The sequence below is a fragment of the Bos indicus x Bos taurus genome, chromosome 9 (assembly GCF_003369695.1).
Source record: "Bos indicus x Bos taurus breed Angus x Brahman F1 hybrid chromosome 9, Bos_hybrid_MaternalHap_v2.0, whole genome shotgun sequence".
NCBI classification, from domain to species: Eukaryota; Metazoa; Chordata; class Mammalia; order Artiodactyla; family Bovidae; genus Bos; species Bos indicus x Bos taurus.
This window is the reverse complement of record NC_040084.1, coordinates 62930668-62949111: the sequence shown is the minus strand read 5'-3', so window position 1 is coordinate 62949111 and position 18444 is coordinate 62930668. Positions and strand designations below refer to the sequence as shown.

Here is an 18444-nt window from a genome sequence, read left to right as displayed (position 1 = left end):
CTCAATAACCATAATATTGATGAAGGAATAAAGAAAGGAGGCAAAAATGGACAAATACTATCAGTTTGGGAGTCAGACAGTATAACTATAGGAAAATCAAAACATTTCCTTTTTGAGGCAAGTTAGTCAAGTACAAAGTAAACAAACAAATATATGACCAAAAAAAGGTAAATATATAGGATACATGCTCTCTAGCCCCTCCCCACACCCACAGCAAATATCACTTCCCGTTCACAGCATTATCACACTGAGCCAGGATGCAGCCTTAAAATGCAACCACTGGTACATGAGATGAGGCTTAGTTGTCCCCCCCAGTCTTGTCTCTGTTGCCAACTCCAGATTTTATTTGGATTTGACCATTTTTTCCATTAATATCCTCTTTCCATTTCAACCCAGGACATCATATTGTATTTAGTTGTCACATTTCCCATCTCCTCTCGCCTGTGACGCTTTCTCACCATTTTCTTCTTTTTCATGACCTTGATGTTCTTGAGGAGTTCTGACTAGGTATACTGCAGAATAACCCCAATTTTGTTGCTTTTATTTCTTTATTTATTTGGCTGTTCCAGGTCTTAGTGGCAGCATAAGAGATCTTTGATCTTCGTTGTGGCATGTGGGCTGTAGTTCCCTGACCAGGGATTGAACCTGGGCCCCATGCATTGGGAGTATGGCGTTCCAGCCACCGGACCACCAGGGAAGTACCCTTCCACCACAACCTTGTTGTCTGATGCTTTTCTCATAATTAAAGTGGGGTTATGGGTTTGGGGAAAGAATACAATGAGAAAGTGCCCTTCTCATGACAACATATCAGAGCATATCATATTTACATAATAACACTGGGAATAAACCTTCATCACTTGGTTAAGGTAGTGCTTGCCAGGATTATTCTCTGCAAAGTAATATTTTTCCCTTTCTCTACTCTATTTTTAGAAATGAGTCATTAAGTATAGTCTATCCTCAAGGGTGGGGAATTAAGCTCCACTTCCTGGAGGGGGAAAATATGTATATATATTATTTGGAATTCTTCTTTAAAGAAGATTTGTCTCTTCTCCATTATGTATTCACTTATTCAACAATTTATATGTGTATATACCCATAAGTCATTCCTAAGGGGACAGTAGCCTTTCATTTGGGGGGAATTACTTTGATGCAGATGTAGAGAACGACCTGTGGACACAAGGTGGGAAGGGGAGGATGGGACAAACTGGGAGAGTAGCACTGACATATATATACTAGAAGGCAATGGCACCCCACTCCAGACTCTTGCCTGGAAAATCCCATGGACAGAGGAGCCTGGTAGGCTGCAGTCCATGGGGTCGCTAAGAGTTGGACAGGACTGAGCAGCTTCACTTTCACTTTTCACTTTCATGCATTGGAGAAGGAAATGGCAACCCACTCCAGTGTTCTTGCCTGGAGAATCCCAGAGACAGGGGAGCCTGGTGGGCCGCCGTCTATGGGGTCGCACAGAGTCAGACATGACTGAAGCAACTTAGAAGCAGCAGCAGCATTCGTGAAATAGACAGCTAGTGGGAAGTTGCTGCATAGCACAGGGAGCTCAGCTCAGTGCTCTGTGATGACCTACAGGGGTGGAAAGGGGGATGAGAGGGAAGGGATGTATGTATATATAAGCAGATTCACTTTGTTATACAGCAGAAACTAATACAACATTGTAAAGCAATTATACTTCAATTTTTAATTAGATAAAAATAAATAAATATATATATGTAATAAAAATACTCCAATTTTTTAAAAAATGCTATTGATGCTTATATATGTTATTTATTTATATCAGTATGGACTCTTGAATGTTTTTCTTCTCTTGTTTATAATCCAATACTACGCTATTTGTTTTACTGCTCAAATTGTCCCAGCTCTTTCAGTCATTCTCATTAGGAGCTCTTTCAGTTAATGGCTCTTGAATCATCTCTTTTATCAGACTATTTTCCCTTGTCCTCTATGGACTGGATACATCTCTTTGAAAGATGATAGGGAAAAACAATCTGTCTTATGAAGTATAGATAAGGTTTTAGTTAATAGACAGTTTATATTGTAGGCAAATAAAGCCTTTTAATATGAAGGGTACCTGTAGAAGTGTTATTTGCTTTTCAGCTGAGAATAAAAATGAACTTTATGAAGTGCCTGTCATTTAAGCTAGCTGGTGCTTGAGGTTGTATTGGCATACTTTTTTTGAAGTGACATGACTTTTTTTGACCCAGCTTAATGACACAACTGAAGTACTCAATTCATCAGAGATGATCTGGGCTCCTTCCTGTTCTGTGTGCATATTTTTATTTTAAATCTTCTGCAGCACAATTGCCTTTGTACCAGACTCAAGGAAATGAGCATTTAAGCTGCCCCACCGAGCTAAGGTTTCCTACTGAGCTTCTACCTTGAGAAGTATTGCTGTCTCAGACCACTTGGCTCCACTCCAGCTGCCCCCAAGGGCATGTTTATAAGAGGGACACTGGTAGGTACCCATGTTGGGTTTTTTTTTTTTGTTTTTTTTTTTTGCTCAACCTATTGGATTGGCCAAAAGTTCATTCTAGTTTTTCTGTAAGATAGTATGGAAAAAAACTCAAGCTTTTTGGCCAACCCAATTCTTTCGGTTGAGAAACAAGAAATAGTATGTTGCCTAGGTCCTGTGAATGCACCTCAGATCTATCAATGGTTGGTTGTATGGCCCTGAAAAGATGCTCCATGCCTTTGGGTCTCAGTTTCCCTACCCCATCTGTGGGGCTTCCCTCATGGCTCAGATGGTAAAGAATCTGCCTGCAAAGCATGAGACCCTGGGTTTGATCCCTGGGTCTGGAAGATCCCCTGAAGAAAGGAATGGCTACTCACTCCCGTATTCTTATCTGGAAAATCCCATGGACAGAGGAGCCTGGCAGGCTACAGTCCATGGGGTCGCAAAGAGTTGGACATGATTGGGCGACTAACACTTCCACATCCACTTCCCTGTCTCTGTAATTAGTCCTTAGTTATTTCTGAGCATCTATTAGGTCTAACACCCTAGAGTTTTATGCTACAATTTTATGGTGGCCGAAAGAAGGCTATGTGCATATATTTATGTTTCAGTTCCAAGAGAAGTAGCCTCTAGTCTGAGGGAAATTATGTTTAAAAATGTATTATTGATGCCCAATAAAAATGCCAAGAATTCTTGACATTTACATGACACTATTACTTTTCAAATTTACTTTCACATTTTCTGGTCTCAATTTTCTATTTTTAACTTTGAACATATACTTTTTCTGCCACACATACACATTTATCCCTCGCTTTGACTCTCAGGTTGATACTTAGCCATATCTTTAACTGACTGATTTTCTCCCACTAGGTCACTTGCTGTGGGTGGTGTATGGTTTCTCACTTTGATGAAAGTCTTGGGATTGCCTTTGTTCCAGACTATCATCCCAAGAATGGTTGTATAGAAAATAGCCTTGGATGATAGAGATTGGAAAAGGAAAGCATGTTTAGTCTAGTATGCCTCCTTTCGGAGTAGGGGGCAGGATGCTTACTGCCCATTATAAAAGATTTGGGCTCCCTAGTTCAGTATACAACTTATAATACACTCACTAAGTGTGCATCACTTTTGAGCTTGGGAAATGGGTGCAAAAAATGCTAATACAAATAGGCTTATTATATAGTGATTTTTTTAATTGAACAAGAAAACTGGAAAAGAATACTGTCTCTGCAAATGACATGATTGTTTCTTAGAAAAAAAATCATAAGAATCTATAAAATAGCTGCAAAATTTATGAGTATTTAGCAAGATAATAGATTCAAAATTAACATCCAAAAATTCATTGTGTTTCTCTATATAAGCAATAAAAATGGAAATTGAATTACAAATACTATTTACAAAAACATATTAAAATACATAGAGATCAAGTTAAATATGTGCAAACCTCTATACTGAAAATTACAACTAATATGAAAGAAATTAAATATCAAAATAAATGGAGAATGCTATTTTCTTCACAGACTGGAGGACATACAATGTTGATAAATTTAAATTCTCCTTAAATTAGTCTATAATTTCTATACAATCACAACTAAAATTCCAGCAGGGTTTTTTAGAAATTTACAATTTGATTCTAAAATTTGTGTGGAAAATCATAGAACCTAGAATAGTCCAAACTATCTTGAAAAAAAGAAAAAAGTTGGCCTCATACCACCTGATCTGAAGATTTCTATAAATCTAAAGTAGTATAGATACTGTTATATTGGCACAAATGTAGATCAGTGGACCAGAAGAGAGAGTCTTAAACAGACTGACACATACAGAGTCAACTGTGTTTTTGGACAAAGGCACCAAAGCATTTCAAAGGGCAAAGGAAGTCTGTCCCACAAAAAGGGCTGAAATAACTAAACATCCCATATTTTAGGGGAAAAAATAATTCCCCTTTCTTTTTTCCAGTTTCTGGAAAAATATTTATCTTAGAATTAACAAAACATGCATGTAAAAGCATTAACATTAAACCCTCAATGTCCCAACTACCAAAATAGTCACTCTCAAGCCAGGTTGCACTTCAAAACCACCTTAGAACACCTGCCTAGGCCCTGTCCAAATATTCAGAAATTCCAAGGACTGGGAAGAAGGCACCCAGGCATGGTATTTAGGAAATGCTCTCCAAACAATCCTATAATTGGGAACTGCTTTAAGACATACAAGCCTATGCTGCAATTAGAAAAGAAAAATTAAGATGTAAAGGTGTTTCTATAACTTTATTTGACAGTCAGCAGTTAGTTCTCCTTCACATTAACTGTCTGGAGACTTGAAAGCGGTGACAGGTACACAGGTCACCAGCATTTAGAGTTTGTTTGGTTAATCTTTATTATGTTTCCTGGACAACCGCACATAGATAGAAGTGTGTGTGTGTGTGTGTGTGTGTGTGTTCAGTTGCTCAATCCTGTCCAACTCTTTGTGACCCCATGGAGTGTAGCCCTCCAGGCTCCTCTGTCCATGGGATTTCCCAGGCAAGAATACTGGAATGGGTTGCCATGCCCTCCTCCAGGGGATCTTCCCAACCCAGGGATAGAACCCACCTCTGTTGCATCTCCTGCATTAGCAGGCATATTCTTTTTCACTGCGCCACCTGGGAAGCACGTGGATCCAGCATTGGACATTCCTTTTTCCTTTGGCCCAGACAGCTTTGCTGATCCTGGTGTCAGTGTATACATCTGGGGTTCCCTCTTGGCAAATTTCAGGATTTCTCTGAATGCCCTGAAGGGTACAGTTCTTGGAACCCATTCCATGGATGTGCTTGTGAATGTTGATAGTGTATTCTCTGGTCACCACCTCGTTGATGGTGGACCAGCCCTTCTTCTCAGCACCCTTCTTTGCAGGAGTCACTTCTGCCGGACTGGGGTGCAGGATTATGGGAGAAGGAACACAGTATCCTAACCCACCCCTTGATAGGAATAGAAGTTCTTACCATGTGTGCTAAGAGATTCTACCTGGAGAAATAAATATATTGCTAGGAGCTCTTGGTTTATGGAGCTATGTCAGGTTTCTTCCCCCTTTTAGAACTGGGACAAATATATTAGGGGTATTTTTCCTTCTGTTGTCTTTGCCACAGTGCCGAGCCTCTACCTTCCAGATGTGTATGCATGTCTAAGTCCAGTGGTAGGTCTGTTTGAGACATACCCAGACCTTTAAGCAGCTTCACTTTCATTTTTACCTTCTCAATGGTGGCTTGGACTTTAAGAAGCCATGTCCCATGCATGCCCTTCTTTATCAGGCACTATAAGGGTTGGCACATTGTGCCAGGTGGGAAGTAAAAGTCCTCCAGAACCCCCAAGTCCCCAGGCAGACTTGAATGCCTCTCATGTTCTTAGGGATCGGCTAGGTTTGTACATTATCAGTCAAAGTTTCTGGAACAATATACATTTTACCCAAATAAATGGCTTCCAAAAATTTTATGGCAGTGCCTGGGTCTTGAATTTTCTGTGAGTTCATTGATCTATTCTCTTCTCAGACGTTCCAGAGAAGTCTACAGAGTGTCCTGCAGCAAGGCAAATCCTCATATATTATTAACATTATATCATCAATGTGCTGCTCCATACTCAGCTGCTTCAGTCATGAATGGAATGGAATGGGCCCATTTTATTGATGTGGGGAGAAGACCCAATTTGAAACATCAAAGGGAACTTCCTGACTATAACTGTTTGCCCCCTGCCACCATCAGTGGTGCCAAGGTGGTGCCAGAAAACTTTTGAGGGTGCCCATGTATACTAAAATACAGTTGGCTCCAGTATCAACTAGAACTGTCTCCTTTAGTTTATTTTGGGGGGACCGGTGAATAGTGAGCAGAACAGGAAGCCTCCAGTGGCCCTGATCTGGATATGATCTTGCCTGCATGCTATACCTGGGGAGTGAGGCACCATTCCAAATAGGACTGTATCCCTGAGGCCTCTGCTGGAGCTGGCAGGGCACCAGGGCTGGTTGGGGCAGGTGGGGCAGGTCTGAACTGCTGTTCAGGTTTTAAGGCTTTCCATAGGCCAGCCAGTGGAGCATTGGGTTGCTGGTCTATCCTTTTAGATGGGGTCCTGGCAGCAAGGAGGTAAAACCATGTTTACAGGTTACTTTTACTAGGTAACTTTCACAGCCAGCTAAGTAAGATAGCCTTTCGGCTTTCTGACCTTCTTCTCTGTCTCCAGACTTTATTTTTTAAATAATTTTATTTATTTGTTTATTTGTTTGTTTGTTTTTGGCTCTGCTGGGTCAGGCTTTTCTCTAGTTGCTGGAAGTGGGGGCTGCTTACTAGCTGCAGTGTGCGGGCTTCTCTTGTTGCGAACCACGGGCTCTCAGACACACAGGCTTCAGAAGCTGAGACACATGGGCTGCTCCCAGGCTCACGAGCACAGGCTCAGTAGCTACAGTGTGCTATAGCTATAGCCCAGGTTTAGTTGTTCCATGGCAGGTGGAATCTTCTCAGATCAGGGATGGAATCCATGTCTCCTACATTAGCAGGCAGATTCTTTACTATGAAGCCACCAGGGAAGCCCTGTCTCGGGGCTTTCTTGCAGCCCAAACCTGTATCTGGAATTTGTCAGTTTCCTCCAATCAATGAGTTGCCCAGCATCATGAATTGTCTTATTTTATGACCAGGTTTAGCATGGATATCAGTATCTCATATCAGGTGCTAGGGGCGGACTGGGGTATCTTGGCTTTCATTCCTGCAGTGAATGTGACCCATTCGGGACTCAAAGACAGGGATGTAGGTGGCCTGTTTTACCAAACTCCCTAATAATTTACTTACCTACTGCCTAGATCCACATGCCCAAGGAGAACCCTTTCAATGGGCCAGGTCTCCCTGCAGGATAGAATAATCCAACCTGTAAGGGAGTAAGTACCCTGAACCCCTAGGTGCTATGCAGGCACTGCTGGGGGCAGGGGGGTGGTGTGTGATCACGTTGCTCATTTTCTCCGCTTCCTGACTGTTCAGAGAACCACCATCACTCCCTGGATCTCACAGCCATACCAACCAGGTGGGGATATTGTCCCTGGCCTTTTGTTGGAACTTGGCAGCTTTATCAGTAAGCTCAGCAGGAGTACATTCTCTCGCTGTGTTTCCTGAATCGGGGGCTGACCCACTCTCTGGTGGTGTTGTTTTCTTTTTTCATTTGGGGTCAAATAGCACAGAGCATTTCATCCATTTAATTGTCAACCATAACATCCTCTTCTTCATTTGAATCTCTTTCCCAGGGATTCCACGTCCTAGCAGCCCAATCAGGCTTTGTTCCGCCACTTAGACCTTAATCCTCAACAGCTTGTGGCCTTCTAGCTTTGCAAACTGGTGCACCAAGGTCTCTAACTTCTTACCCTGCTCTCCCACCTTGTCTGTCAGCCCACAAGCTGGAAGAGCCACGGACATCCTTCTCCAACCTCAGCTCTTCTTACAACTTCTAACTCGAGTTCCCACCTGCCCGCACTAGAGACTAGCCCACTGCCAGCCCTTCAGTTCCCTTCTTTGCTGCAGTGCACCACGTAGTTCCCCAAACAAGCTCACTAAGCCAGGGTTCCAGGGTGTGCACAGACACACACAGAGGACCATGAGCATTTAATACATAGGTCACCCTTCCCCCACATAAAGGTCAATAGCCAACTCAGGACTTCTCCCACAGACATCTCTTTCCCAAAACCCACTTCTCCAATCTCCTAATTTTTTTGGTTTTCAAATTCAGAAATTTCCAGAGTGAAATCTGAAATTGGCCCTCAAATGTAGAAAGCAAAGAGAGACCAAAGAAAGAGGTAGACCACTCCAGATGGGTAGGTGGGAGGCTAACTGAGCAAGGGAACCTGTATCTGAGGCTAGTCTTAAGCAGCCACCAGATGAATACATCTTTGCATCCATCTGCCAGAATCTTTAAAGTTTATGTAGAGGCCTTAACTGGATGCAGCCACATATACTGTCCAGATGATCTCAATAATACTTTAATTTCTCAAGGCTGCATCCTTGAAAACGGCTCCCACCATGGGAACTGTGAGCAGAACATATGTTCTAAAGACCGGAGAGGGATGGAGGAGCCTCCCTTTGCTCTGTTCCAGCTCATGGGTCAGCTGGCAGTCATGCCCTCTGGGTGACCTCCCCTAAGATGAACATAAAACCTAAAACTATTAAGCTTCTAAAAGAAGATACAGAAAAGTATCCTGGTGACTTTGAGATTATAAAAAAAAAAAAAAATCTTCTTAGAAGCTCTAATCACAATGAAAACATGGATCACTTACCCTTTCTCAAAATTAAAGCTTTCTGCTTTATCGAAAGCCTTCAGACAAAGGCAAGGAATTCCCTGGTGGTCCAGTGGTTAGGAGTCTGTGGTTCCTAACCTGCAGGGGACACAGGTTTGATCCCTGGTCAGGGAACTTAAGATCCCACATGCCAAGTGGTGTGGCCAAAAAAAAAAAAAAAATCTTTTTTTTAAATACAAAGGCAAACCACAGAGTGGAAGAAAATGTTCACAAAACGTTGTTCTGACAGAAGACTTGTGTCTAGAGTATGTAAACATCTCCTGAAAATATGTCCTGTTTTGTTTGAATTTTTACAATGATAATATTGTCCTGTTATTATGATATAGTAACCTCATAATGACCACATTTCATGTCCCAATCACAATTTCAATCAGTCAACAAATAAGAAAATGGGAATGAAGAACCCCACACTCTAGTATCTGTTCTACATCTACCTCTGCTCCCACTAAAAGTCACATTGAGAAACACACTGCTAGTCACCCTTTCTTTCCCTTGACAGGCAAAGAACAGTCTTTATGAAGACTGAGGAAGTGGATTTAACAAATAGGGAGATAAAATTACTAATATGAGGGCAAGCTGCCACTCCTGCAATAATGAAAAGAAGAAATTGGCACACATTTTTAAAACAGCTCAGAAAAACTTGGGCAAAATGAAAACAAAGAAGAGATTAAAGAATACAGTAAGTCCCCAACATGAAATGAGTTCTGTTCTGAGAGTATGTTCATAAGTCCAATTTGTCCATAAGTCAAACAGACTTAACCTAGGTACCCAACTAACACAATTGGCTACATGGTACTATATAAAGTAATAGCTTTATAATACTTGTCACAAAAATATTACATAAAAAACCAACACAAAAAATAAAACATTAAACATTTTTAATAAACATTAAACATTTTTAATCTTACAGTACAGTAACTTACAGATATGTGAACTAACTTACATGACTGGATATGTGAACACATGTTCTCATCTTTGAAAGTTCACAACTTGAAGGTTTGTATGTAGGTGACTTTACTGTATTTATGGTAAATTATTAATAGTTATGAAAACCAATAGGATAGTAGATAAGATGGTGAAATTAAAAAATATTTAAGTATGCTCATAACCTCATCTGGTGCCTGGTGCTCTGACCATCACTGGGATAATATAAACCAGAGGCTCTGAGGTATCTTGGTAAATGGGAATGGGAGCATCATGCACTGAGCCAGTTGGTATAGACTAATTCTTTTCTATTGGTAATTCTAATGAAAAATAATTTATTAATAGATATGGATTTATACTGCACTGGTATTTTCAATGCCATGATTAGAGCAGAAACAAAGTTACAAAACCACCCACAAGATGTTCCTGCATCAACTCCTGATATGTCTGTTTTTAGTTATGATTATTGCAGTCAATTTTCCATTCCAGAAGACTAATACAAGTTTGGTATGTTGCTATCAGTATTTGCATTGGTTCTGCAAAATGTGTTTTGGGTTAAGGGTTACTATGGCCCCTCCTCCCCTACTAGGTGTGAAGCTAAAGCTACTTAATAGATTTTCAGACGCTATTTAACCAGCTCTGTTCTAATTAGAAATCGTACTACCTCCTATGGATTCAGTGCTCAGTTGCTCAGTTGTGTCCGACTCTTCGCAACCCCATAGACGATAGCCCACCAGGCTGCTCTGTCCGATGCCGGGAGCCGGTGAGGCATTCTGCTCGTGACAAAGGTCATGAGGAAGGAGGCTCGGCATACGCAAAGGCGGGATCGAGCCTCAGGAGTCCGCCCGGATATTCTCGAGCATTTTCCCCCAAAAAACCAGAGTCTGCCTACTTTATTGCTTTGTGCTCTCACCTCTGACTTTACTGGGGGCTGTCCCCTACCACCATCTCGCTCTCTCTCTGTCAAAGAGTTAACTTACAGCTCCAATTAATAAAGTTCCTGGGCAATTAGGAGTGTTTAAATCCAAACCCCTCAGATGGCTCTCTAACTCGACTGACAAGTTTACCCGGACTCCTGCAGCTATGCATACGATTGTTTACAGTCTCCTAGCCTCCAGAGGCACGGGAAGCTTAAGATATTCAAATAGCTTAGAGCCTCTCAGAGAGTTAAAAACTGTCAGAATAAACTAGTAAAGGATTTCATTGATGAGTCAATGCTTGTTGCCAAGTTTTCACATCCCCTGAATTGTATCCTTGAATGTGTATTAATTAATAGTTGGTATATAGTAAAAAATAAGTAGTGGCCTTGGTGTTAGTAACTTTAGACCCTTAAGGTAATAAATTCTTTCCTTTGTTGTAAACCCATTACACATCCGCCCTATAGGAATGCAATTTTATCTTTGGAAGATGGTGCCAAACCTTAAAATAATTACTCTTAGAGAAAATAAGTCTTTGTTGATAAGTCCTTGTCAAGAGTCATAAAATGTTAGTAGGCCTTCTAGCCAGAAGATGATGTAAATCACCTAAACCATTTGTATACGATAAATTTGCAGGAAAGAAACCTTGGTTTTTGATAAGAATCAAAGACTGCTGACTTTGCATCCCCTATTATCCTCTATGTGTAACTTAGGGTATAAAAGCCCCTGTTAAAAATAAAGCTACGGGCCTTGTTCACCAACGCTTGGTCTCCCCATGTCATTCTTCCCTTTAACTTCCAGCTGAGTCTCCATCTGGAGCGCAGAACCCACCACGCTTACTAATTATGCCTGGGCTTCTAAGACCCACTCGAGAAGTGTCTAGGGTGAGGCACCTTCCGCTATTCGAGAGGGCGCCTGCGGCCTACGTAAGTGGTGCAAACTTCTTGTCTTGAAGTTTTATTGGTCTCCCGCGTAAACCAAGCTACTCAGCTTCTTTTCTCCACTGAATTTTCCTACTGAGCTATCCTCATTCTATTGTTCTCTATATCTCTAATTAGCATATACATAGTCGCCTAGGCCGTCTCTCCTTCGAATACCCTGGATCAGCTGGGGCTGGTCCCCAGCAGTCCATGGGATTTTCCAGGCAAGAATACTGGAGTGGGTTGCCATTTCCTTCTCCAGGATGGAGTTGGTAGTGATTCTAAAACAGGTGCTATTTTTCTTAAGAAGGTAAAGGAAGCCAAGACAATTGAGGCTGGATCATTTCCTGAGTAAGGCTCTAGCCTCTTCACCACCCCCAATGTAATCTCTTAAATTGCTACTTACCCGTGTCCCCAGGCCCCCTGACTCTCGACCTCCTCCATGACTGCTTTCCTGCTTCCTCTTTTACATTCCACTCAGTCCACAAACACTCCCTGTCCCAGTATAAAAGTTATTGAGTGTAGCAGTAAAGGAAACTATAAACAGCCCAGTTTAAAAAAAACACCTCTCATCTTAAAGAGAGAGCAACCCTGACTCCACATTTCCCTCCACAGTCACCACCTTAATTTTCTGCTCCCCTTTTCAGTAAAACTCTGGAAAACATTGCTTTTATTGGATGTCTCAATTTCCTCTCCTCCCATTTCCTCTTGAAACTGCTGCATTCTGCCTTTCATCTCCATCTCTGCACCTGAACGCCTCTTGTCAAGGCCATGGATGTCACCCAGATTGCCCAGCCAGTATTTAGGTCACACTCTCTTACTTAATACATTTTCTTTACATGGTCGTGGCATAGAATTCTCTCTCCTTGTTCTCCTCCACCTTGGGAGCTTTTCTTGTGCTCTAATGAAGAATTTATTTGCAGGGCAGCAATGGAGAAACAGACATAGAGAATAGGCTTATGTTCATGGGGAGAGGGGAGGAGAGGGTGAGATGTTTGGAAAGAATAACATGGAAACTTAATTACCATATGTAAAATAGCCAATGGGAATGCTGTATGGCTCAGGAAACTCAAACAGGGCTCTGTATCAATCTAGAGACTGGGATGGGGAGTGAGATGGGAGGGAGGTTCAAAAGAGAGGGGAGATATATATATATAGAAGTATATATATATATATATGTATATATATATGGCTGGTTCATGTTGAGGTTTGACAGAAAACAACAAAATTTTGTAAAGCAATTATCCTTCAGTTAAAAATTAAATCGATTTTTTTTTAAAAAGAGCTAACAATGCAGTCCCTGAAAACTATGTTTTTACTCACTTAACTAGAAATTAAATTTAATTTAAAATTAAAAAGAAATGAGGTATAGATCTTACCCTCCAGAAATGTATAGTTTGCTGGGGGGAGAGGGGGTTGAAAAATAAATAGTTACAAAATAAGGAACAAATGGTGTTGCCAGAGAAATGACAGTTGGGACTTATGGAAACTCAGATAAATAGAGCATCTCTTAAAAGTTTGATGAAGCTGAATTAGTTTTGACTTTTTTATTGCACACTTGCAAAATTAATGCATTTCCTAATTGCCTCTGTAATCAGATTGAAATTTCTAAAGTTTTCTATTGCTTGTTCATGCTCCCAATCTTATAATTGGAATGGAAAAGCCTTTTTCTTGGTCTATCTCACAAACCTCAAGAACCCAAGAAACACATATCTAAGGATAAATATTTGAAGAAAAAAAAACAATTTTATTTCATTTTATTTAAGAGGAAGGGGTCAAAATGTAGAGATTAACACATGGGACACTGGGAGAAATGTAGAGAGGTTTCCCTAAGCAGCTAGTAGATGGTTCCTCTGGGATCTGAACCCAGGTCTGTCTAGTTCCAGAGCCCATACTCTTTCAGTATTATAGCCTGGTCTCAAATATAAATTCATATTTAAACATTATACAAAGAGGGTAAGGTACCCGTGGGTAAGAAAACATTTGATTTACAAAAACCAGGGAGTTGTTGATGGCACAAGTGCCCTGGAAGAACTAGAGAAACACAAGACATTTAAAAGTGAGCACATCCATGGACTTCCCTGGTGGTCCAGAGGTTAAGACCCCACACTCCCACTGCAGGGGACGTGGGTTTGATCCCTGGTCAGGGAAACTAAGATCCCACATGCCAAAGGAAGATACAGACTATCTTAGGAATAATTGCCCCATTTGATTGTTAGTGAAATTATCATTTCCTTTTATTTTCTGTATCTAAAATATAAATGATGCTCATTTCCTCTCTTCTTGGTTTTTGTGCTATATGCAGGAGAAGGTAAATTTAGAGCTAAATCTTATCCAAGCCGGAGATTTAGATTCCTGTTCTTTGCCTTTCAACTCCCACTTCATCCAAAGACCTTCACCATCACTCTTTACCGGCTCTTGCCCTCGTCCTCTGCTAAAATCATTATGTCTGTTGGGTCTAATCCACATCAATCTTCAACCCTTCTTAAAACTGCTGAAACACTGGTTTTTCTTGGACCTAATGTCATAGAGTCACATCAGAGGATTTGATTTTTGTTCTAACCAGTAGTCATCAGTTGTGAATATTCCTATGCAGATTTTGATTGACTTGTTGTCATGAGTACAAATTTATATTTAACTTCACAGCTATGTATTCAATAAATGTCTCTATCTTATTTACTGCCCAGCTTAATGACAGCTATCCAGTAGACAGATGACAGATAGAGAGACAAAGAGATAAATAGGGAACACAAATGTTAACCAAAAGTAAACACATCTTTTTAAATATAGACATCTCTGGGCTTGGTGATAATGCTGTTTCACAGCTGATTTACTGTATTACTCTGAGAATAATTAGCCATAAACATCAAAGGAATGTTATATGGTTTTTTCTCTCTTTTCTCCAAAGAAACGCACAGTGGGATATGTAAGATGTCAGAAATAATTAGACAAAATTGCACAATCCCATTGTGATACTAAAATATCTCTGGAGTTGAATATTTGCTGTGAAACCTTAAAATCTGGTTTGAAAGATGCTTATTATAAACAGTATATTTTTTCTTTAAAGGTAATGGTCCCAGAATTTTTAAAGCATGGTATTATGTGACTATATGGTTCCAAGTGTGAAAACATGTATAAAGATAAATGAGAAAGTCATCTGGGTGGCAAGATAGACTTAAAATTCTGTAATGTCGCCCTCAAAAAGAGTTTGGGAACTTAAAAAAGTAGCATTTGAATAATAATATAGGGATGAAGTTTATTGGTGAACATAACAGAAAAGAAACTGACTCACAGATATAGAGAACTAGTGGTTACCAGTGGGGAGAAGGAAGAAAGGAGGGGCAATATAGAGGATTAAGAGATACCAAACAAACTACTATTATATAAGATAAGCTACAAGGATAGGGACTTCCCTGGCAGACCAGGGTAAGACTTCGCCTTCCAATGTAGGGGATGAGGGTTTAATCCCTGGTCAAGGAGGTAAGATCCCACATGATTTGTGGCCAAAAAACCAAAACATACAACAGAAGCAATGTTGTAACAAATTCAATAGTTTTTAAATGGTCCATTTTTTTTTTAATCCTTTTTGAAAAAAAGCTACAGGGGGCTTCCCGGTGGCTCAGCAGTAAAGAATCCACCTACCAGTGCAGGAGACATTGGTTCAATCCCTGGTCCAGGAAGATCCTGCATGCCACAGAGCAACTAAGCCCATGACCACAACTACTGAGCCCGTGCTCTAGAGCCCAGGAGCCACAACTACAGATGCCTGCACACCTAGACCCCGTGCTCTGCAACACAAGAAGCCACAGCAATGCAAAGCCCATGCCCTACAACTAGAAAGTAGCCCCTGGTTGCCAAAACTAGGGAAAAAGTCTATGCAGCAATGAAGACCCAGGACAGCCAAAAATAAATAAATAAATAAATAAATAAAATTTTTAAAATGCTGCATGGATATATTGTACAGCACAGGGACTACAGCTAATACTTTTTAATAACTGTACATAGAGTATAACCTTTAAAAATTGTGAATCACCATATTGTACATTTATAACATATTATATATTAACTATACTTCCATTTTTTAAAAAGAGGGAGTTTACATTCAGAGAAGAAAAAATATATATCAAAAACATGTAAAGATTTTATGAATACTGAAATACTGTCATTTGTCTTCCAGGTGAAAGAACATGGCTTTTTCATTCAGACTATAGCATACAGTACTGTGGTTTTTCTATTTACCCACACAAAATGGAACCCAAGAGACGACACAGCTGAGGAAATTACAGAGTCTTTACCAATGAAAGACATTCAAGTCTGCGTAGTTTTCAGCTGAAACAAATAACCACCAGCTTCTCCACAGCATAGATTAGAACAGGGGAAAATGAACATCACTAACTGTACCCCGGAAGCCAGTGTGGCTGTGAGACCCAAGACCATTACGGAGAAGATGCTCATTTCTATGACTCTGGTGATCATCACCACCCTGACCATGCTGCTAAACTCCGCCGTGATCATGGCCATCTGCACCACCAAGAAGCTCCACCAGCCTGCCAACTACCTGATCTGTTCTCTAGCCGTGACGGATCTCCTGGTGGCTGTGCTTGTCATGCCCTTGAGCATCATGTACATTGTCATGGACAGCTGGAAGCTGGGGTACTTCATCTGCGAGGTGTGGCTGAGTGTGGATATGACCTGCTGCACCTGCTCCATCCTTCATCTCTGTGTGATCGCCCTGGACAGGTACTGGGCCATCACCAATGCTATCGAGTACGCCAGGAAGAGGACTGCCAAGAGGGCCGGGCTGATGATCCTCACGGTCTGGACCATCTCCATCTTCATCTCCATGCCCCCTCTGTTCTGGAGGAGCCACCGCAGACTCAGCCCGCCCCCCAGTCAGTGCACCATCCGGCACGACCACGTCATCTACACCATCTACTCCACACTTGGGGCATTCTACATTCCCTTGACTTTGATACTGATTCTCTATTACCGGATTTACCATGCAGCCAAGAGCCTTTACCAGAAAAGAGGTTCAAGCCGGCATTTAAGCAACAGAAGCACAGATAGCCAAAATTCGTTCGCCAGTTGCAAACTGACACAGACGTTCTGTGTGTCTGACTTCTCCACCTCAGACCCTACCACAGAGTTTGAGAAGATCCACACCTCCATTAGGATTCCTCCCTTTGACAATGACCTAGATTACCCAGGAGAACGCCAACAAATCTCCAGCACCAGGGAGCGCAAGGCAGCACGAATCCTGGGTCTGATTTTGGGTGCGTTCATCTTATCCTGGCTGCCATTCTTCATCAAAGAGTTGATCGTAGGTCTGAGCACCTATGCTGTGTCCTCCGAAGTGGCTGATTTTTTGACCTGGCTTGGTTATGTGAATTCTCTGATCAACCCTCTGCTCTACACAAGTTTCAATGAAGACTTTAAACTGGCTTTTAAAAAGCTTATTCGGTGCCGAGAACATACTTAGATTGTAAAAACTCAGAAGGCTTGACTTTTAGCAGCCTCGTGAGTGCACAGGGGTAAGGGATATAGCTTATAAATTCTTGAACATAGTTGGTTCAGGAGAGTTTGTGAGTACGTGTGGTCTTGTTTTGTCTTTTTTTTTTCTTTTCCTGTTTTGTTATTTCATGTGCTGTTTTCTACCTCTGGTCTTATTTGTGGTACATAATTTCAAATAAACACTATCAAACAAAAACAGAAATTTCATAGCAGTAATAATAGGCTGAAATAGTACATACTTTTAATTTCTTTAGCCATTTCAGTTAACCCAGCAATTAAAGAATGCCAAAATAAATCTTCATTTGCAGAATTCTTTATTACTTATGTATCAAATACACGATGACCTGCCTTGGTGTGTGGCATTAATTCTGAGGTTATGGATCCAAACGCTTAAAAATTCCATTGGGTATTGCATGATAACATAAAGGATTTTTTTTTAAGTTGTGCGGTGTCATCTACTGCTTGCAGATCTGACCTGAAGTCATTCCTTATGACTACATGGCCTGCACCTTTCTGGCAGTATAGCTGCCTCTTAGTGCTCTTAGTTCACGATTAAATAAGCATCTTCATTCTCTAAAAAGAACCTAGAATGAATGTGCTAATACTTTCCTAGGCCTTTGACTATGAATGTGAAACATAAGCAAATAATATTATGAAACAATTATCAAAACTGGTCGCTTTGTTGTTGACACATCGGGCCTCCTCTAGTTCTCAGAAGCATCACAGCAAAACTTCGGATACACTCTCCCATTCTAGCAGGATTAAAGTGGGAGCACATGCCAAACTGGAGAACTTTTAAAGCAACATTAAGCTACTGTACCCATTAAGGGATGTATTGATCAGATGAGGGAATACATTACCTGAAGAACTTTGTTGGAGAAAGTTACTCATTAAATTATCAGTTGTGCATATGGAAAAAAAATTAAACACTGAAACATCTATGTTTATAGCAGAAACCACCCAGCAGGAAGTGAGTATGAAATTGTGTCTCCTGGAACCCCAGTGGCTTCCGTGCCAGACTGCTGTGTGGGTCCAGGAGGCTGCAGGCAGGACCCAAGGCCACGCAATGTGTGGCTGACCAGGACCAATGGCTCCAGTCCCTTGGAGGAGCTCACCGCTAAGTCAAGAGTGCTGACAGAAGGGACTGAAAGTGCGTAAATTCTTGCACATTCCTCAGTAAGTGACTGTTGTAGAGCTGGGCTCCCCACCTCTCATCCACGACCTCTCCCACTTCTTCACATCCCCCAGATTGCATCTCTTCTTTGTTGAGAAGACATTGGTTTCTCAACCATCTGCACCTCCATGTTTTACTCCTTAATTCCATCCCCTCTCAACTTTTCTATAATCTTGCCCCTTTCTCTCAGTCTCTCCCTCTCCTTTTCAATCTCCTTCCCATCACCGCTTCCTCTCCCCCCTCTTC

General features: G+C 41.1%; 1 protein-coding gene across 2 annotated transcripts in view; it reads left to right on the top strand.

Moving 5' to 3' along the window:
* HTR1E (5-hydroxytryptamine receptor 1E) overlaps positions 1–17334 on the top strand; it is a 92881-nt gene extending 75547 nt beyond the window's left edge. Inside the window, exons 1-2 of one of the 2 annotated variants that reach the window (XM_027551450.1) lie at positions 1793–2467; positions 15691–17334. In XM_027551450.1, the coding sequence (XP_027407251.1) occupies positions 15895–16992 (1098 nt within the window). In that variant the 5' untranslated portion in view covers positions 1793–2467; positions 15691–15894 and the 3' untranslated portion in view covers positions 16993–17334. Of the gene's footprint in view, positions 1–1792; positions 2468–15690 lie in introns of those variants that run through there. The other variant, XM_027551449.1, reaches the window with a different exon arrangement.
* The last annotated feature ends 1110 nt before the right edge of the window (positions 17335–18444 follow it).